This window comes from Sphaerodactylus townsendi, linkage group LG01 (genome assembly GCF_021028975.2).
Source record: "Sphaerodactylus townsendi isolate TG3544 linkage group LG01, MPM_Stown_v2.3, whole genome shotgun sequence".
Taxonomy (NCBI): Eukaryota; Metazoa; Chordata; class Lepidosauria; order Squamata; family Sphaerodactylidae; genus Sphaerodactylus; species Sphaerodactylus townsendi.
The window spans coordinates 190,646,330-190,668,500 of NC_059425.1; the positions used below are offsets into that span (position 1 = coordinate 190,646,330).

The 22,171-nt window shown below is 47.6% G+C and overlaps 1 protein-coding gene across 1 annotated transcript in view; it reads right to left on the reverse strand.

Moving 5' to 3' along the window:
• The window catches only part of SPATS1 (spermatogenesis associated serine rich 1), a 59,640-nt gene extending 51,276 nt beyond the window's left edge, over positions 1 to 8,364 (reverse strand). Inside the window, exons 1-4 of the mRNA XM_048506513.1 lie at positions 8,273 to 8,364; positions 8,124 to 8,239; positions 4,712 to 4,871; positions 4,502 to 4,629 (exon numbers count right to left, since the gene is read on the reverse strand). Of these exons, the coding sequence (XP_048362470.1) occupies positions 4,502 to 4,629; positions 4,712 to 4,871; positions 8,124 to 8,239; positions 8,273 to 8,364 (496 nt within the window). The remainder of the gene's footprint in view (positions 1 to 4,501; positions 4,630 to 4,711; positions 4,872 to 8,123; positions 8,240 to 8,272) is intronic.
• Positions 8,365 to 22,171: the final 13,807 nt, after the last annotated feature.

The following is a 22,171-nucleotide window of genomic DNA, read 5'->3' on the forward strand; positions in this document are numbered from 1 at the left end:
ATCCCACAATTCACCCAAATTGCACTGCCTTTGACTGATTTGTTACACACAAAGGGTAAGGGGCCACAAGCCACAAAAACAGGACCCTTGCATGGTCCGACAAGTGTCAGGACGCATTCCAGCAACTCAAAACCGTATTTACCACGGAACCTATCCTGGCACATCCTGACCCTTCCCTTTGTGGTTCATGTGGATGCTTCTGATAAAGCGCTAGGCGCCGCCCTTTTGCAAAGAAATAAGGACGGTAAGCTTACCCCTTGCACTTATTTGTCCAAGAAATTTTCTGGACCGGAACTGAACTGGACAGTAGGGGATAAGGAGTCTGCGGCTATTAAGGAAGCCCTTCGCACTTGGTGCCATTGGTTGGAGGGGACTACACACCCCTTCCAGGTTTGGTCTGATCACAAGAACCTGGCGGCTCTTTCGACTCCTAGCAAGATGTCCACTAAACAACTGCGATGGGTGGATTTCTTCTCCCGTTTCCAGTTTCCAGTACATTTCTTCCCCAGGAAAACCAACCATTTGGCGGACGTCCTTTCCCGCCTTCCTAAAGAGAAACTTCATTGACATGCCGCTCCACGGACTACGGTTTTTATCTTCTGGCGCGGTGGGCCTAGCAGGCTGTCACCAGAGCCCAAGCTCATGTGCATCCCAGTCCAGCTCCACCTTCAGACCTGCTGCCCATCACTCCCCCCTTATACAATGACATTGTTACACCTTTCTTACAAGACCTCCTTGTAGCAGGGAGGAGCCCTGTCCCGGAAAATGAAAATGATCCTTCACTGGTTTTAAAGGATGGGGTATGGCGAAGGGGGGACTGTTGGTACATACTGCCTTCTTTACATAAGAAGGTACTCCTTGCTGGGCATGATGCTAAACAGATTTTTGAAAACGCTTCATTTACTGCGCCACCAATTTTGGTGGCGTTCTATGAGCAAGGATATTGAAGCGTACATAAAAGACTGTCCTACATGTGCAGAGGCCGTCCATTCCTGGCAAATCCCACAGTTTATTACAACCCATTCCTCCTGCCTCCTACCCGTGGCAAGTCATTTCCATGGATTTTATAAGTGATCTACCCGAGAGCCATGGCAATACTGTATTATGGGTTGTAGTGGATTTGTTTTCCAAACAAGCTCATTTTATACCTTGTTCCACCATCCCTTCAGCCCCCAAGTTGGCAAAATGTTCATTCAACATATCTATCGTTTGCACTCTGCCCCCGCTAAGATGATTTCGGACAGAGGTCCTCAGTTTATCTCCAAGTTTTGGAAGGCCTTCTTAATGTTTTTGGGGGTTGAACCCGTGTTGTCTTCTCCATATCACATGCAATCTGATGGCCAGAGAACAGAACAATCAGACATTGGAACAATACCTGCGTTGCTACACCAATTACCATCAGGATAATTGGGCTGACTTACTGCCTTTTGCGGAATATGCGTACAATAATGCGGAGCACAGTAGCGCCAAGAAAACTCCCTTTGAAGTTGTTTCTGGACGCTCTGCCCCACCATTTCCTCTGTTGGGCTTTGATCCCTTGCAACCCTCTGAACTAAATGACTGGATCCAAACCATAGTCAAGGGGTGGGACTCAATTGGTATAGCTCTCCGCCAGGCTCAGGAAGCCCAAAAGACTCAGGCAGACAAACCCTCTGCATGTTAATGATTGGGTGTATTTGTCTACAAAAAACCCCCGTGATGTACATAAATATTTTAAACTGGGGAAAAAGTTTATTGGTCCTTTTAGAGTTGTACAAGTTATTAATAATGTAACTGCTAAACTTGAGTTGCCTAAGACTCTTAGCAATATTCACCCTGTTTTCTATTCCAGTTTGCTCAAGCGGGCTCCAGATTTCGATGCCTGGCACGGCCCTCCAGAACGCCCTCCGCCAGTTTTGATTGATGGCCACAAGCATTACGAGATCGACGCTATCCTGGATTCCCGCATGCGCCTCCAGCACTTACAATATCTTGTTTCATGGATGGGTTTTCAATGCTTCGGATGTTCACACCCCTACCTTAGTTACTGCATTTCATAAAGCTTTCCCTCACAAGCTGGGGGGAGGGGAATCTTGGCTTTTGACAAAGTTCCTCACCAGAGACTATTGAGAAAACTCAGCAATGAAGGAATAAGAGGGGAAGTCCTCCTATGGATTAAAAACTGGTTGAGAAACAGGAAGCAAAGAGTGGGTGTAAATGGGAAATTCTCACAATGGAGAGATGTAGGGAGTGGTGTCCCCCAAGGATCCTCAGATGGGGACCAGTGCTCTTTAACCTATTCATAAATGACCTTGGAAGTAGGGGTGGGTAGCGTGCAGGCTAAGTTTGCAGATGATACCAAATTATGTAGGGTGGTGGAGAACCACAAAGTTGATTGGGTGCGAGGAGCTCCAAGCTGACCTTGATAAATTAGGTGAGTGGGCTAAGAAATGGCAAATGCAGTTCAGCAAAATGCAAAGTGATGCACATAGGGGCAAAAAATCCAAACTTCACATACATGCTACAGGGGTCAGTGCTATCAGTCACAGACCAGGAAAGGGATTTGGGCGTCTTAGTTGATAGTTCCATGGGAATGTCAACTCAATGTATGGCAGCAGAAAAGGCAAACTCTATGCAAGCATAATTAGGAAAGGAATTGAGAATAAAACTGCAAAGATTGTCATGCCTCTTTATATAAAGCTGTGGTGCGACCAAGACTTGGAGTATCAGGTTCAGTCTCTATCGCCACATCCAAAAAAGGATATTGAAGAGATAGAAAAAGTGCAGAGAAGGGCGACGATTGAGGGACTGCAGCACCTTCCTTATGAGGAAAGGTTACAGCCAGCTTTGGGACTCTTTTAGGTTTGAGAGGAGACGTCTGAGGGGGGATAAGGATTGAAGTCTATAAAATTATGCATGGGGTAGAAAATGTTGACAGAGAGAAATTTTTCTCTCTTTCTCACAATACTAGAACCAGGGGGCATTCATTGAAAATGCTGGGGGGAAGAATTAGAACTAATAAAAGGAAACACTTCTTCACGCAACGTGTGATTGGTGTTTGGAATATGCTGCCACAGGAGGTGGTGATGGCCACTAACCTGGATATAGCTTTAAAAGGGGCTTGGACAGATTTATGGAGGAGAAGTCGATTTATGGCTACCAATCTTGATCCTCTTTGATCTGAGATTGCAAATGCCTTAACAGTCCAGGTGCTCGGGAGCAACAGCCACAGAAGGCCATTGCTTTCACCTCCTGCACGTGAGCTCCCAAAGGCACCTGGTGGGCCACTGCGAGTAGCAGAGAGCTGGACTAGATGGACTCTGGTCTGATCCAGCTGGCTTGTTCTTATGTTCTTATGTTCTTAGGAGGGGTGGAATGTCAGGATGTGGTTAGTGTGTGATCTGTCCTTGGGAGGTGGCCGCTGGCTGCTTCTGGCTTTCTGCCTAGGATGGGGATTTTTGTTTGTAGGTTATCTCTACTTGCCTGTGTGAAACTATGCTTTGTTTATTCTGTATTGCTTTGAGTATTTGCTTTGTTTATTCTGTATTGGCGGGAATGTGAAATGCCACTGTGTAAAATCTACTATCAGAGAGCCTCAGACCTCACATTGCCTGTATCTGACTATGATTGCCAACACAATAAAGAACTGAGAACGATTACTTTGGCCTGGACTTTTCTAGTTCGTTACAATCCCCCATCTTCTGGCCTGCACCTTCTCCTGTCTTAACTACCCGCCCCCCCACACACCCAATGTCTCCAGCTCCCAGGCCCCATCCATTGAGGTTTCTGGTTTTCTTTTCTCCCCTTTGATGTGCCCACTGTCTCTCCCTTCTTCCCTTCCCCCTCCCTCCTTCTCCCCACTCGCTTCCTTCCATGGTCAGGCACTAAGGTTGTCAATCTCCAGGTGGGGCTTGCAGAACTCCTGAGGCAGTTCCCTGAAAGAAAATGGCTGCTTTTGGGGGTGGGAACTCTGGCATCATATCCTGCCCTCTGCAGCCTTCAGCTCCAAATCTCCAGAAGTTTCCCAACTGCAACAATGGTGTAGCTTCCAGGGGGAGGGGTGAGGATAGGCGCCTTGAGTGGCCACTGTTGGAGTCATGTAGGGGCATAAAATCACCCCACACCCCTCCTTCTTCCCCCCTCACCTTGACTGACCCTGTCAGGCCCCACCGCTGGCTAAGGTAAGTGGGGCATGGGGGGTAGGGCACAGGGAGGTGCGGGGGCCCAAGGGTAGGCAGAAAACTCAGAGTCTGCCCTAGGCTCCATTTTCCCTAACTATGCCCCTGTGAGATTGCTAACGATGGGGGGGGTTGCCCCCAGTTTCATTTTTAACTCTTTGTTTCTCTGCCAGAGATTTGCAAAAAGGTATCCCTAGGCTTCTTCCGACAAGCACAGGGTGATGTTGGTACCCGTGGCTATTATTTGAAGAAGCCCCAACTCAGAGACTTGTAACAAGGCAACATTCATACTGCAGAGAACTTGCCCATATTTCCTTTTGAGTATTTATGAGACCTTCACTCACGTCGGAAGGGCTTCTGCTGCACAGCCTCCATAAATGAGCCAGAGTCTTCTTCCCGTTTTGTTTCAAGAGGAGCGTCAGGATGACCCGGAGAGGATACTGTGGAATCAGGTCTTGAGGGAGGGCAGGGTCTGACAAAAAACAAAATGGAACCTGCTTGTTTATCAACACAACAGCACAACTCCGGCTGAACAGTTCTGGTCTGGCACATACTCAGAATGACAAGACTCTTTGGTGGGCTCATGAGATGTTCCCAGAAGGTCTTCACTGCCGCTGTGGTGAACGGATGCCACCGAAGAGGCTTTTCCCTGATCTGGTTCTGCTGAGCTGTGGCTTAATATCAGAAGGGAAGGAGGCTCCTTGCTCGGAGACCCTGCAACAGATGACAGGCAACAACTTCTATGAAGACAGCTGTTGGCATTTGGCAAATGCCAGTCACACAATCCAGTAATGAAGGAGTTAATATTGTGCATGCTAATTAGTTAGTGAAGTCAGAAGTCAGTGACCAGGTAATTGACCCCCATTGGTCAAGCAGGTCTACATGCAGTTCTGTACGTAGACAATAGGTATATATTCTTTGTTCTCTCTCTGCACATGCTCTCTAGTAGATTATTAGCCATGTGATAGTAAGCAGGAGCTAGCTAATGAGCTAGCTAGTTAGAAATTTATTTACTTGTTTTGTATCCAAGTTTACCCTCCCCTTCTTCTATAGCTAGTAAACTTTATTCTTCAGTAAGCAACTGCCTCTGTCTATTTATTTGCGCAACTCTGCATTTAATATTGTGATATAATAATCACACCAAAGATTTAAAATAACAGCCAGAGGTGGGGCTGGCATCGGCATGCCCGGGGTTCTGGCAGGGCCAGTGGCGTAACTACCACAGGACAGGGTAGGGATACCCCTCCTCCATCCCCCCCACCCCGCCCCACCAGGCCCAGCAGAGACCACCACCAGGCACCCTTGCCTGGCCACACCCCACCAGGCCCTGCTGCCAGCTAAGGTAAGTGGGGCATGGGGGCATGACGGGGGCCCATGGGGAGGCAGAAAACTCAGAGTCTATCCTGGGCTCCATTTTCCCTAGTTACGCCCCCGGGCAGGGCCCATTGCTGTTGATCCCTCCACACACTTATTTGCTCCCAACTGCACTCACTGCCCAGGGCCTCTGGGGTAAAGGCTGTCGGCAGTGCCCAGGTAGCGGCAGAGCTCACAGGAAAATGCAGGCAGGTAGGCAGGGAAAGGGAGGGAGAGCAGGTATGAAAGTCTGAGAATGGGTAGAAGAAGCTACGGGGGCTGGGAACTCTCTGTCCAGTGGTCCTAAAACCTGGCACCAACCCTGGCCCGAGAGAAGGGAAGGGGTAAAACTACGAAGAGAGGCTTAGGGAGCTGGGGATGTTTAATCTGGAGAAGCGTAGGTCAATGGGTGACATGATAACCATGTTTAAATACTTGAAGGGATGTCATGTCGAAGAGGGAGCAAGCTTGTTTTCTACTGCCTCAGAGACTAGGACACGGAGTAATGGATTCAAGGTGAACGAAAAGAGATTCCACCTAAACATCAGGAAGAACTTCCTGACCGTCAGGGCTGTTCGACAGTGGAATTCACTGCCTCGGAGAGTGGTTTTGGGGGGTTTTTAAACAAAGGCTGGATCAGCATATGTCAGGAGTGCTTTGATTGTGTGTTCCTGCATTGCAGGGGGTTGGGCTTGATGGTTATTTATTTCTGACGCAACAGCATCGTGACTTTACCTCTTACAGAGAAAGAAGGGTTGCCAGCTTTCAGCTGGGCATGGAGATCTCCTGTGGTTAAAGCTGATCTCCTCAGACAACCAAGATCAGTTACCCTGGAGAAAATAGCTGCTTTGGAGAATGAACTCCATGGCGTCATACCCTGCTGAGATCCCTCCCCTCCTGAGACCCCACCTTCCCCCAACCCCCCAACCCCCCATCTCCAGGTATATCCAAAAACACAACACGCAACCATAGTAAAAAGAGAATGGCCCCTTGCGGAAAACATACAAGGCTCTGCATCTTTTAACCTGAACCGCCCATCAAGTCCTAAAACTAGATGGGAGTCTTGTAGACCACTCCGTTCAGCCGTCTACTCAAGGTAGGAAATTCAAAGCTCAAACAGCCCCTTTTGGGAGACACCCGGGCAGCTCATTTCCATAATATTGGGAAGTTTCTCCTAATGTTCTCCTGAAATCTGCCCTCTTGTAACATGAGACCATAAGGTCTGGTCCTGCCCTCTGGAACAGCAGAGAACGAGTGCTTCAGATACAGAAGTTCTGCAATTATTATTTAAAAGGGGGGACCTTCTCATTTCATTCCTTCTGTACAGTCTCCCAGGGAAAGCAATATGGATCCATATACTTTTTTAAAGATTTGGCATGGATGTGTGGGCTGCCCAAATGGTATTAGGCCTCTGATTGCTAGGATAAGCAACCAACCCCCGCCCCCCTGCCACAGGCAAGTGATCAGCTAACATGGGAGAGCGCAACTCACATATGTACAAAAGTGCCTTCAAGTCGCAACCAATTTATGGAGCCCCAGAAAGGGACGTTCAAGGCAAGTGAGAAGCCGTGCATTGCAGGCTCCTCCTTGGTGGTCTCCCATCCAAATACTGACCCTGCTTAACCTCTGAGGCCTCACTTTTCAGGAAAGCCCGAGCCAAATGCAGACCCCCAAGTCAAAAGCCCACGTCAAGATGGCGACAATTCCTCAAGGCTTCCGATAGGCTTGGTTCATGAAGTCAAAATCTTGCTTATGTAACACAACACTGATGTCCTGGATAACAGAGATCAGGGAGCCCACAAGGATCAGCCAGCTGGAAAAATGGGCGGCCCTGCTTGCAGAAATCACTCACAAATAGCTAGCTGCTCCCGTGCCCTTCAAAGACCTGACTCCTCCCGGGAAGATGCTGCAGAGACCCGCAGAAAATGTTTGGTGCCTTCCCTGGGCCCCAAGTTGTGTTACATTTTACTTTTCACAGCTTTCAGCTCTGCAACCATTTAACGGCATCAGCAAACACCTAATGCCACAGACCCATCAAACTGTCAGGATATTGAAAATTGCAAGGTGGTCATATGCTGGTCTAGAATGTCCCACTCACAGACCTCTTACGCATCTAAGGGTAAAGACCCACAGGCTGCCGCCCGGCCCCTTCCTGGTCTAAAGAATGCCTACAGCCTTCGATTTAGTAAAATCAGCTTTTTTACTTCAACAACCTATCCTAAAACACTTGACCTAGATCTTCTTTAGTTCACGTGGATGCCTCGGACAAAGCGCTTTGGTGCAGCCCTGTTGCAGAGAAATAAAGATGATAGGTTGGTTCCGCGGTGCTTATTTATCAAAGAAATTCTCCCGTGCTACTTCCAATCTGACTAGGATAAAGAGACTGCGCCATCAAAGTAGCACTTTCCACTTCTGGCGCCACTGGCTGAGGGGCTAAACTTTCTGCAGTTTGGTCGGATCACAAGAATCCTGGGTCACTTCACCCCTCAAGATGTCTGCAAAACAACTCCGCGGCCGATTTCTTCGCTTTTCGCCATCCATTTTTTTTCCGAAAACCAACAAAATTGGCGATAGCGCCCGCTACTTTCAGTTCGAGGGGTGGAGCGTCTTTACGGATATCCGCGACTGGTTCTCCACTGGGGCTGGCTACCGATCTCAGACGCCCACTCTCCTTTCCACCCATTCGCCTGGTCTTCCTTTCCACGAACTCGGAGGAGGCGTGGCTGGCGCTGAAAGCCACCAGCGGAGGAAGCGTGACTTACCTGCCTGGAGAATGCGTTTCATATGGGATATAAATGCCTCCTCCGTAGTTAGCAGGTTCTCTCGAGGTCATGATGCCCCGCCGGCTGGACATTTTGGCCTCTTTTAAGACTTCAATGGCATTTGGGCCCCGCCTATCGCTCGGCGGCGCGAAAGTGACATTGAGACGATACAGCGTTGCTCGTTTGTGCAGAAGCTTAAGAACGCCCCGAAAGTCCTATGGGTTCCGTTGAAGCTCTCCCGGTGGCCTCCCGCCCCAGTCATCTCCATGGATTTTATTACGGATTTGCCGTCAAGGCAAGTACACGCCTTGTGGGTGGTGGTGGACTTTTATTATTCTTTAAACAGTTTCATTTCAATCAGAAGCGTGCTTCATCCCTCCGCCTGGGTTAGGCAGTGCTCGTCGGTTCAGCATATTTATCGCCTACTCGCCCCTCAAGTATAAGTGGTCTCCGGCAATCAAAGGCCCCACCATTTCAAAGCTCCTGGAAAGCTTTCCTGGGCTTGTTACCGCAATTCTTCCCTACCACGCCTTCAAAAGTGACGGTGAGTCGGAGAGAAATCCAACAGGAACCTGGCAGTATTTACGCTGTTACACCTCAACTATCACCAAGACAACTGGTGCGAAGTTAATTCCGCAGAATACCGGCAATAATGTCTATAGCAGTACAAAACCCTTCAAATTATTGTGTCTGGTCGCATCCTTCCTCCGTTTAAACTACCTGGGCGGAAGCTGAATCCTCCAGAGTTCCAACAGTGGATTTCATCTCTGGCCGAGGGTGAAAACGTCCAGACCGCCTTTACAGCAGCTAAAGATTCCCAAAAACTTCAAGGATAAGCACCGCCGGATTTCCTTTACTTCGGGTGCATTTGTCTACCAAAAATCCCAGAGACGCATACATAAATTTTCAAACTGGGCAAAGATTCAGGACCTTTTAAGATTACTAAAGTGATTAATGATGTCACTGCCCATTGGACTTTGGCTCTAATTCTCTGAGTAATAATATCCATCCTGTCTTTTCATTCCAGTTTGCTCAAGGAGGCTCCCGCTTCCCGATGCCTGGCACGCACTGAGAGACCCCGCCGCATCATAATTGATGGCCACAAGCATTTAAAATTGACGCTTCATCCTGACTCGCTTAATCGCAAACGCTGCAATATTTAGTCTCTTGGGTGGGATATTCCTCTTGCATAATCAATGGGTTCATTCCTCGGTAAATATTGGACGCCTCTGCCCTCATTTCTGCTTTCCAATCGCGACTTTCTCGCGACAAACCTGAGAAGTTTTTCTCTTAAGGCAGAGGTAAAGGATTCAATGGTGTTAGATGTCTGTGACAGCCTGGCCTTGACTGAATTCCATAACTCGGCGATGGGCCAGCATCTGGCGGAGACTCTGGCGGAGACCTTATCTCTGTGAGAGAGATGAGAACTCCGCTCCCATGGGAATCCGAGGGGATGGGATGGCAGAGTTATAACCTGTGCTTCTGGCGGGAGATCTCCTATTCCTGCCACGCCGGGTAATGCGGAGTTTAGGATGTCTTAAATAAACGGCCTTACACCAAAAGCCTTTTTATTTCTGTTTCTATGGAATTCTTACAGAACCATTGCAGTGACTGCACTCCGCTTCGGTGACAGAGATGTTATTGAGAAGGCTAAGAAAACCTTAAAGACGATCCAGCAGGGCACAGACCATTTGGGTAAAACTTTGCCCGACAATTTCGAAGGCGCCAGTAAAATCCCTGATTGGCCAGATCGCATGAAATGAGTACTTCTATGAAGCTGTCGGTTCTAAGATTCGTTGGGTTGTCACAATGAACCCCGCACTATAGCCAAGTGGATCGAAGTCAGAAGTATCATCACGTCAATCTAATTTTAAAGGACAGTGACCAAACCCAACCGCCTAAACAAACGTTGGTGTCAGCGAGAAAAGTACCCACCTCCACGAGTCCATCTACTACCGCTTCAGAAACCAATTCTGGTGAGATGCATTGTCTCTTGTCTGTACTGTGGTGAACCTGGACCCATGGCTGCCAACCGCCCAAAGAGCCAAACCTAAATCTCCAATTCCAAAAGCAATGGCCAAACCACCACGTTGTTCAACCACTCCGAAGGTATCACAAGGTGCTTCCAAAGCACTGACTGCAGAGGAATCAGATCTTCCTGAGGGGGACAACCTAGCAGAAGTTGGACTCTCTATGGCAGTTCCTCAAACCTCTAAGCCCCCCAAAGATGCGGTGAGTGATAATGGCACCCCCATTACTTTAATGACTACCTTGACCAATCCAGCAAAAAAAAAAACCATATTCCAGCACGAGCCCTGGTGGACTCAGGTTGTTCCCACTGCCTTATGTGCCTGCAAATAGCAGAGGAACTTGGACTTGAACTGATCCCCTTGGCCAAACCCATTCCGTTCACTCAAATGGATGGTGGAATCGTGGGGAGGGCCAGCTTCGTTTCAAAAAACTGAACCTGTACTCTTACGTGCAGAGCATTGGGAACGCGAGTTTTACCCAGGGCCCCGCTGGCACCCACAGTCCTTGGTATGTCTTGGTTGGAAACACATGATCCCACCATCCGGGTACCCTGAATAGTCCATTTCCTTGATTCACCTTGCAGGACCATACGAAGGGGAACCGATGACTACCCCGGCCAGTTTCTGGTTGCCTCCCATCCGGAGTTGCCCGGGGTGCCAAAGCACTATTGGGATCTTTCCAAGGTGTTTGAAGAACAAGAGTGCTATCAGTTGCCGCCCCACCAGGATACTGACTGTAAAATTGAATTAATTCCGGGAGCCAAACTCCCAAAAGGGCGGATTTATCGCATGAGTCCTACTGAAGAGGCTGAATTGCGGGCGTCTTTGGATAAAAACTTGGCACGAGGTTTCATCCAAATGGTGACCGGCACTTGCGCGCACCGGGTAAGTTATTCGTTAAGAAAAAGATGGCTCCCCTAAGACTATAATTGATTATAGGGTTTAAATGCTGTATTGAAATCCAACAACATCCCTTTGCCATTGATTAAGGACTTATCGGACGCCTTAGGATCTGGTCGGATTTTTACTAAGCTGGACTCTATGCAGAAGTTTATTATAGGTCCAATTCGTCGGGCTGCGAATATCTTACCGCTTTTAATACTAAGTTTGACAGTTTGAATATCTTCATGGAAATGCCATTCGATTAAAACGGGCACCCAGGGCTTTCTATGTCTCTGTTCAATGAGGTGTTGCAAGATTGCCATTTAGCGGGTGGTGTACTTGGATGATGTGTTGATTTATTCGGAGAATGAGGAGGAGCACGTTAAATTAGTCCAGACTGCACTGCAAAGGCTCCTTGATAACTCTTTATTAGTAAAATTATCCAAATGCGCCTTCCACCAGGAGAAATTGGACTTTCTTGGATACAGAGTCTCGGCTATGTGGTTAGAGATGGACCCTGCCAAGGTGGAAGCGGTGGCTAACTGGCCCACTCCATCCCACTGAACTGCAGTCGTTCCTGGGATTTGCAAATTTCTACCGTGATTTTATCCCACCACCCAAATTGCACTGCCTTTGACTGATTTGTTACACACAAAGGGTAAGGGGCCACAAGCCACAAAAACGGGACCCTTGCATGGTCCGACAAGTGTCAGGACGCATTCCAGCAACTCAAAACTGCATTTACCCCGGCACATCCTGACCCTTCCCTTTGTGGTTCATGTGGATGCTTCTGATAAAGCGCTAGTCACTTTTGCAAAGAAATAAGGACGTAAGCTTACTCTTTGCACTTATTTGTCCAAGAAATTTCTGGACCAACTGAACTGACAGTAGGGGATAGCGGAGTCTGGTGGCTATTAAGGAAGCTCCCTTCACACTTGGCGCCATTGGCTGAGGGGACTACACACCCCTTCCAGGTTTGGTCTGGATCACAAGAACTCACGTTCTTTTCGACTCCTAGCAAGATGTCCACTTAAACAACTGGGCGTATGGGTGGATTTCCTTCTCCGCTTTCCAGTTTCCAGTACATTTCTTCCCAGAAACTAACTACCATGGATTCCGCCTTCCTAAGGTATGGAAACCTCGCGACATGCCGCTCCACGGACTGTTTTGACCCTGACGAATTAAGCCTAGCCTGTCACCAGAGCCCAAGCTCAGCGTGCATCCCAGTCCAGCCCACCTTCAGACCTTGCTGCCCATCACTCTTTATACAATGACATTGTTACACCTTTCTTACAAGACCTCCTTGTAGCAGGGAGGAGCCCCATCCCGGAAAATGAAAACGATCCTTCACTGGTTTTAAAGGATGGGGTATGGCGAAGGGGGGACTGTTGGTACATACTGCCTTCTTTACATAAGAAGGTACTCCTTGCTGGGCATGATGCTAAACAGATTTTTGAAAACGCTTCATTTACTGCGCCACCAATTTTGGTGGCGTTCTATGAGCAAGGATATTGAAGCGTACATAAAAGACTGTCCTACATGTGCAGAGCCCATTCCCGGCAAATCCTACAGCTTATTACAACTCCATTCCTCCTGCCTCCCACCCGCGTCATTTCCATGGATTTTATAAGTGATCTACCCGAGAGCCATGGCAATACTGTATTATGGGTTGTAGTGGATTTGTTTTCCAAACAAGCTCATTTTATACCTTGTTCCACCATCCCTTCAGCCCCCAAGTTGGCAAAATGTTCATTCAACATATCTATCGTTTGCACTCTGCCCCCGCTAAGATGATTTCGGACAGAGGTCCTCAGTTTATCTCCAAGTTTTGGAAGGCCTTCTTAATGCTTTTGGGGGTTGAACCCGTGTTGTCTTCTCCATATCACATGCAATCTGATGGCCAGAGAACAGAACAATCAGACATTGGAACAATACTCCGCGCTTAAGTTACACCAATTACCATCAGATAATTGGGCTGACTTACTGCCTTATGAATATGCGATAATATCGCGGAGCAGTAGCCAAGAAAACTCCCCTTTGAAGTTGTTTCTGACTTCTGCCCCACCATTCTGTTGGGCTTGATCCCTTGCAACCCTCTGAACTAAAATGACTGATCCAAACCATAGTCAAGGGGTGGGACTCAATTGGTATAGCTCCGCCCAGGCTCAGGAAGCCTTAAAAGACTCAGGCAGACAAACCCTCTGCATGTTAATGATTGGGTGTATTTGTCTACAAAAGTCCTTGATGTACATATAAATATTTTAAACTGGGGAAAAAGTTTATTGGTCCTTTTAGAGTTGTACAAGTTATTAATAATGTAACTGCTAAACTTGAGTTGGCTAAGACTCTTAGTAATATTCAACCTGTGTTCTATTCCAGTTTGCTCAAGCTGGCCTAGATTTCGATAGCCTGGCACGGCCTCTCCAGAACGTTTCTCCGCCAGTTTTGGATTGATGGCCACAAGCATTACGATCGACGCTTATCCTGATTCCTGCGAGATTCCAGCACTTACAATATCTTTACCATGGATGGGTTTTCACGTTTCGATGTTCATGCCCTACCTTAGTTACTGCATTTCCCATGCTTCACAAGCTGGGGAGGGGAATCTTATTTTGACAAAGTTCCTCACCAGAGACTATTGAGAAAAACTCAGCAATGAAGGAATAAGAGGGGAAGTCCTCCTATGGATTAAAGTCTGCTGAGAAACAGGGAAGCAAAGAGTGGTGTAAATGGGAAATTCTCACAATGGAGAGAGATGTAGGAGGGTGTCCCCAAGGATCCTCAGATGGGGACCAGTGCTCTTAACCTATTCATAAATGACCTTGGAAGTAGGTGTAGCGCAGGCTAAGTTTGCAGATGATACCAAATTATGTAGGGTGGTGGAGAACCACAAGTTGATTGGGTGCGAGAGTCAGCTGACCTTGATAAATTAGGTGAGGGCTAAGAAATGCAAATGCAGTTCAGCAAATGCAAAGTGATGGCACATAGGGCAAAAAATCCAAACTTCACATACATGCTACAGGTCAGTGCTATCAGTCACAGACCAGGAAAGGGATTTGGGCTGCCTTAGTTGATAGTTCCATGGGAATGTCAACTCAATGTATGGCACAGAAAAGGCAAACTCTATGCAAGCATAATTAGGAAAGGAATTGAGAATAAACTGCAAAGATTGTCATGCCTCTTTATATAAAGCTGTGGTGCGACCAAGACTTGGAGTATCAGGTTCAGTCTCTATCGCCACATCCAAAAAAGGATATTGAAGAGATAGAAAAAGTGCAGAGAAGGGCGACGATTGAGGGACTGCAGCACCTTCCTTATGAGGAAGTTACAGCCAGCTTTGGGACTCTTTTAGGTTTGAGAGGAGACTCTGAGGGGATAAGGATTGAAGTCTATAAAATTATGCATGGGGTAGAAAATGTTGACAGAGAGAAATTTTTTCTTTCACACAATACTGAACCAGGGGCATTCATTGAAAATGCTGGGGAAGAATTAGAACTAATAAAAGGAAACACTCTCTTTCACGCAACGTGTGATTGGTGTTTGGAATATGCTGCCACAGGAGGTGGTGATGGCCACTAACCTGGATATAGCTTTAAAAGGGGCTTGGACAGATTTATGGAGGAGAAGTCGATTATGGCTACCAATCTGATCCTCTTGATCTGAGATTGCAAATGCCTTAACAGTCCAGGTGCTGGGAGCAACAGCCACAGTAGCTGGCCATTGCTTTCACCTCCCACGTGAGTCTTCAAAGGCACCTGGTGGGCCACTTCTAGTAGCAGAGAGCTGGACTAGATGGACTCTGGTCTGATCCAGCTGGCTTGTTCTATAGCTCCCATGTTCTTAGGAGGGTGGAATGTCAGATGTGGTTAGTGTGTGATCTGTCCTTGGGAGGTAGCTGGCCGTTTCTGGCTTCTGCCTAGGATGGTGGGGATTTTGTTTGTAGGTTATCTCTACTTCTGCCTCGTGTGAAACCATGCTTTGGTTTATTCCTGTACTGTTTCTTTGAGTATTTGCTTTGTTTATTCTGTATTGGCGGGAATGTGAAATGCCACTGTGTAAAATCTACTATCAGAGAGCCTCAGACCTCACATTGCCTGTATCTGACTATGATTTATGGCAATACAATGTTGGACTGAGAGCGATTACTTTTGGCCTGGACTTTTTCTAGTTCATTTACAGAGTCCCCATCTTCTTGAAACACGCACTTCTCCCTGTCGCCCTTCACCCGCCTCACCCCCCACCGTGTCTCCCAGCTCCCAGGCCCCATCCATTGAGGTTTCTGGTTTTCTTTTCTCCCCTTTGATGTGCCCACTGTCTCTCCCTTCTTCCCTTCCCCCTCCCTCCTTCTCCCCACTCGCTTCCTTCCATGGTCAGGCACTAAGGTTGTCAATCTCCAGGTGGGGCTTGCAGAACTCCTGAGGCAGTTCCCTGAAAGAAAATGGCTGCTTTTGGGGGTGGGAACTCTGGCATCATATCCTGCCCTCTGCAGCCTTCAGCTCCAAATCTCCAGAAGTTTCCCAACTGCAACAATGGTGTAGCTTCCAGGGGGAGGGGTGAGGATAGGCGCCTTGAGTGGCCACTGTTGGAGTCATGTAGGGGCATAAAATCACCCCACATCCCTCCTTCTTCCCCCCTCACCTTGACTGACCCTGTCAGGCCCCACCGCTGGCTAAGGTAAGTGGGGCATGGGGGGTAGGGCACAGGGAGGTGCGGGGGCCCAAGGGTAGGCAGAAAACTCAGAGTCTGCCCTAGGCTCCATTTTCCCTAACTATGCCCCTGTGAGATTGCTAACGATGGGGGGGGGTTGCCCCCAGTTTCATTTTTAACTCTTTGTTTCTCTGCCAGAGATTTGCAAAAAGGTATCCCCTAGGCTTTTCCGATTAGCACAGGTGACAGCGGGTACCCGTGGCTATTATTTGAAGAAGCCCCAACTCAGAGACTTGTAACAAGGCAACATTCATACTGCAGAGAACTTGCCCATATTTCCTTTTGAGTATTTATGAGACCTTCACTCACGTCGGAAGGGCTTCTGCTGCACAGCCTCCATAAATGAGCCAGAGTCTTCTTCCCGTTTTGTTTCAAGAGGAGCGTCAGGATGACCCGGAGAGGATACTGTGGAATCAGGTCTTGAGGGAGGGCAGGGTCTAACAAAAAACAAAATGGAACCTGCTTGTTTATCAACACAACAGCACAACTCCGGCTGAACAGTTCTGGTCTGGCACATACTCAGAATGACAAGACTCTTTGGTGGGCTCATGAGATGTTCCCAGAAGGTCTTCACTGCCGCTGTGGTGAACGGATGCCACCGAAGAGGCTTTTCCCTGATCTGGTTCTGCTGAGCTGTGGCTTAATATCAGAAGGGAAGGAGGCTCCTTGCTCGGAGACCCTGCAACAGATGACAGGCAACAACTTCTATGAAGACAGCTGTTGGCATTTGCCAAATGCCAGTCACACAATCCAGTAATGAAGGAGTTAATATTGTGCATACTAGTGGTTAGTGAAGTCAGAAGTCAGTGACCAATTAATTGACCCCCATTGGGTCCAAACCAGGTCTACATACGAGTTCTGTCACGTGAACCAATAGGTATATATATTCTTTGTTCTCTCTCTGCACATGCTCTCTAGTAGATTTCATTAGCCATGTGATAGTAAGCGGGAGCTAGCTAATGGAGCTAGCTAGTTAGAAATTGTTACTTGTTTTGTATCCAAGTTTACTCCCTCCCTTCTTCTATAGCTAGTAAACTTTATTCTTCAGTAAGCAACTGCCTCTGTCTATTTATTTGCGCAACTCTGCATTTAATATTGTGATATAATAATCACACCAAAGATTTAAAATAACAGCCAGAGGTGGGGCTGGCATCGGCATGCCCGGGGTTCACAGCAGGGGCCAGTGCATGTAACCTTCACCACAGTGACAGGGTAGGGATACCCCTCCCCCATCCCCCCCCCCGCCTCACCACCAGGCCTCAGCAGAGACCACCACCACCAGGCACCGCCCGCCTGGCCACACCCCACCAGGCCCCTGCTGCTGCCAGCTAAGATGAAGTGGGGCATGGGGGGCATGACAGAGTTATGGGGAGACGGAAAACTCAGAGTCTATCCTTGGGCTCCATTTTCCCTAGTTACCAGCACTGGGTGGCAGGCCATTGCTGGTGATCCTCCACACACTTATTTGCTCCCCAACTGCACCTTCCACTGCCCAGGACCTCTGGGGTAAAGGCTGTCGTGGTGCCCAGGTAGCTGACAGAGCTCACAGAGAAAGTCACAGGCAGGTAGGCAGGGAAAGGAGTGGAGAGAGCAGGTATGGAGAGTCTGAGAATGGGTAGAAGAAGCTCACGGGGCTGGGAACTCTCTGTCCGAGGAGTGGATTCCCTAAGAGCCACAAGCACCCAGCCTGGCCCGAGAGGAAGGGAAGGTAAAACTTCTGAGAGGAGCAGGGGGGCTGGGGATGTTTAATCTGGAGAAGTGTGGGTCAATGGGTGACACTTGGTAAATCCATGTTTAAATTCACTTGAAGGGATGTCATGTGAAGAGGGGAGCAAACATTGTTTCTACTACCTTCAGAGACTAGGACACGGGTAATGGATTCAAGATTGAGCGAAAGAGATTCCACCTAAACATCAGGAAGAACTTCCCTGACCCGTCAGAACTGTTCGACAGTGGAATTCACTGCCTCGGAGAGTGGTTTTTGAAGTTTTAAACAAAGGCTGGATCAGCATATGTCAGGAGTGCTTTGATTGTGTGTTCCTGCATTGCAGGGGGTTGGGCTTGATGGTTATTTATTTCTGATGCAACAGCATCGTGACTTTACCTCTTACAGAGAAAGAAGGGTTGCCAGCTTTCAGCTGGGCATGGAGATCTTCTGTGGTTAAAGCTGATCTCCTCAGACAACCAAGATCAGTTACCCTGGAGAAAATAGCTGCTTTGGAGGATGAACTCCATGGCGTCATACCCTGCTGAGATCCCTCCCCTCCTGAGACCCCACCTTCCCCCAAACCCCCAACCCCCCATCTCCAGGTATATCCAAAAACACAACACGCAACCATAGTAAAAAGAGAATGGCCCCTTGCGGAGAAGCCTGAGAAGGCTCTGCATCTTTTAAACGCAGACTTATGGGGTCACAAAACTGGAATGGAGGTCACATCAAATTCCAACTCGTTCAATGAATCACTCAAGGAATGAGAGAATTCAAGGCTCAAACATTTTAGAGACTTGGGCAGCCTGTTCCCATGTGGGAAGTTTCTCCTAATGTTCCTCCTGAAATCTGTCCTGTGAACCATGAGACCATATAATTGGTCCCTGCCTCATGGAATTGACAGAGAACGAAAGTGCTTCAGACCAGGGGTTCTGCAATTATTATTTAGGGGACATACCATTTCAAATTCCTTCATGAATATTCCCCAGGGAAAGCAATATGGATCCATACACTTTTTTAAAGATTTAAGTATGGGTGTGGATGGGCCTTTGCCCAAACCTAGGCCTAGGTTACGCTGGGATGAGCAACCAACCCCATTCTGCCACAGGCAAGTCATCAGCTAACATGGGAGAGCTTGACTCATATGTGCAAAAGTGCCTTTAAGGTAACCAGGTGTGATTTATGAAGTTCAGAAAGGGGACGCCTGATGGCTGCAAGCGTGAGGTTTGCATTGCAGACTCCTCCTTGGTGATCCCATCCAAATAGCATTTTCAGCTTAACCTCTGGGGCCTCAAAAGCAGGAAAGGCCAGGCCAAATGTACATTTAAGTCCAAGCCCGTCGCTAAGATGAACGCATAATTCTCAAGGCTTCCGGAGCAGGCTTGGTTCCGTGAATCCAAAGTCTTGCATATGTGGCTTCTTACTGATGTATAAGATAAACAGAGATCAGGGAGCCCACTGGGATCAGCCATGGCTGGAAAAATAAATTTCTTTGAAATCTTCTCACAAACCAGCTGGCTGCTCCCGTGCCTTCAGAACCAACCCTGAGCTCCTCCGGAGATGCTGCAGAGACCAAGAGAAAATGCTGTTCTTGGGTGCCTTCCCTGGGCCCCTAGATTCATGTTGCATTTTGCTGCACAGCTTTCAGCTCTGCAACTTCATTTAAGCAGCATCAACAAACACCTACAAATACAGACCCATCAAACATGGGGACATGTTGAAATTTGCAAGGTGTTTGGTAGCATGATACTAGGAATGACTGGAGATGTGAGTCAAGCTTAGGAACATAAAGATACAGAACCTCTCATCTGGAATGCAGTGATTGGCCATGTAACAGTCAAACAGACCCATAGGAAAGGTTAGAACACCTACATGTCTGGTCACAGGATTGACATGTAACAGTCAGCAACAAGTGAAAGGGTCACCCAGGCCTTGGGACCAGTTAGATCATCTAAAACTTCAATGGTTGCTAGGACAAAACTATATAAGAAGACTGCATACTTGTTCAGTGCCTCATGCCTTTAATCTTCAGGTTTTAGACTCAGATTGTTGCCAGGGAGCAGAGAGTGGATGGTGTGTTGTTATTTTGTTCCTTTGGCAGAGCAGAGATGAAACATGGTGGAACTAAGTCTACTGTCACGAGTGAACAGCACCACTGCAAGCAGTTACCTCCCTGTTCTAAAACAAGGGTGAGTTGGCACCCTAAATTCCTCGGGCTTCAGCTGTGCACTAGAGGCCAACAATTTGGTTATATGGAGCCCAGTATCCTAACCACTGAAGCTAGAGAGTGTCGCAGGAGCAGTGTGACCACGATGACATCCCACCATGTGCAGTTTGCCTTTTGAGCTGACTGGACTGCAGGGAACCTACTCAGCATGGAGAGTGTGAAAATGCAGAGCTTTCTCATGCATTGAGATTTATGTGGGCTGTAGTCAAGACCCCGCAGACAGGCACAGCAGCAGAGCAGAGGGCAGATGCCAGAGCCAAAGTCCATAATGTTGGCTGTGGAAAACTCCCAGCCTTCATTCTATCCTACGGGCTGCTGAGAAGGCTTCTGGTGACTGCTGGAAGGTGTTAGAAGGACCTGTACTCAGACGCAGACTTCACTGGACAGGTAATCTTGTTGACGTTTATACAATTTGAAGCTGAGAAAGGAGGTGAAAATGTGGCCAACCATGTCCAACAGCTCATGTACACTATCTAGATCAAGCTGGAAGACAGATGCGCATGACTTTCACTGGGTGTATAGGGCCTATATTGTACTATCTTCCCTAGATGACAGCGCTGGGACAATTTTGTCTATAATTATGCAGAGCATAAAGGAAGATGATTTGACCTCTAGACTATGTGACTGCACGGGCTTCTGGAGCTCAAGAAACAAAGAGAGAGTTTTGCCTTGAAGCCACAGCCAGAGAAATACTACTGTTTCCAGAGGCAAAGAAGTGAAATATTTCCCTAGACTGGGTCCAAGGTCATATGCAGTTCCAGCGTTGTTTCCGCTTGTGGCTCTACTAATCATCTTCTCGAGAATGCCCAATAAGCAGAAGGGAGAAAGAAGGGCCAGCTAAAAGGACTAGCGGGGAAGAGGAAAGAAGGAGCACTAACTTGACAGCATTGTTGGGAACCGATGTCCAGAGAAACCAACCCATCTGGCTCTTGGACTCTGCCTGCTCAGAGCATGGCATCTGCTCATCACTCTATTGACTGAGGAGTCCAAGGCAAGTGTGAAACGTGTCAGCTTGGCCGATGGATCCACCAGCTGCTGTTACGCTGCAAAGGAACTGCCTACATACCATGCACCTAGAGTAAAAGTTGCAAAATATGTTATGTGTGTTCCCTGGACTGGATTTTTTGTTTGTTGAGCTGATCCCAAGTTTAGCTGAACAAGGGTGCAAAACTATATTCGATAGACAGGGTTGGCACAGTATGGTGCAGAATGACATAGAGTGTGCAAAAGGAGGTACACTCTGGTGACAAAATGTATGTTATGACTGATAAAGGGCAAAATGAAAGATATAATGAATGTTTCCAAGTCTAACTAATAAGCCTATGCATGATGATTTGTGTGTACTATCTTCACAGAGAGTCCCTAGGACTTGTAAGTTTTACCACCATCAAGCAGTTGGCAAAAGTATGTGCAATTTGAGTGTAAAACCTTGCAAAGCATTCCTCAGACTGTTCAGTCTGTAGTGGGGTTAAGGTGAAATCCCCTCCAATCCCCAAAAGAGCTAGCTATGACAAATGGAAAGATCCATTTGAACTAGTCCATGCAGACTTAGCTGGTCCTCCAATCCAAGCGAAAGGGGATTACTACGATATATATTTCTGCTGATTGATGATTATAGCAGATATTCTTACTGCTTACTGCTTGAAATCTAAGGATGAAGCCTTTACAAGGTTTAAGGAATGAGTCTCAATGATTGAACAGAGGTTCCCTCTAAAGGTGGCTTTCTTACCTGCAATCTGACAGAGGCGAGGTGAGTTCATGGGGAACAAATTCCAAACATGGCTGACACAGAAGGTATTAGCCACAGGAGAACAAATCCGCTTCAGTCCCGGCTGAAAATGCGTGGCTGAGAGGAGACTAGAGCATTATCTTCAAACAATGCGGGATTACTGCATGATAAATGATACCAAAGGTTCCATTCCATTTCTGGGGAGAGCTGTCTATAGCTGCCACACATGTAATAAAGCCAGGTTGTGGAGTTCAGAGGCCATAAATGAAACACCATTTTTTCCAGGAATGTTTGGCAAAAGGCCTTCCCTAGAAACACCTTAGAATATTTGGAGAGTTTGCTAGCGTCCTCATTTCCCAGACAGCAACGGAAAAAGGACAAAAGAAATGGCAGAGACTGCGTTTTGGCCAGGATGTCATACAGAATTACCAAAGGCTATAGATTTTCATTGGGTCCTTGGAAGAATTCTGCTATCTCACGCGGTGCCAACTTTGAAAAGCATACAGGTTGGGAACATGTGCATCAAAACTCTGAAGTGTTCTTACCACTTATTAAGCCATGACACGGTACCTAGTGACAGCACACAACCCCCCCTACTCCTGTTCAAGGTCCCGCA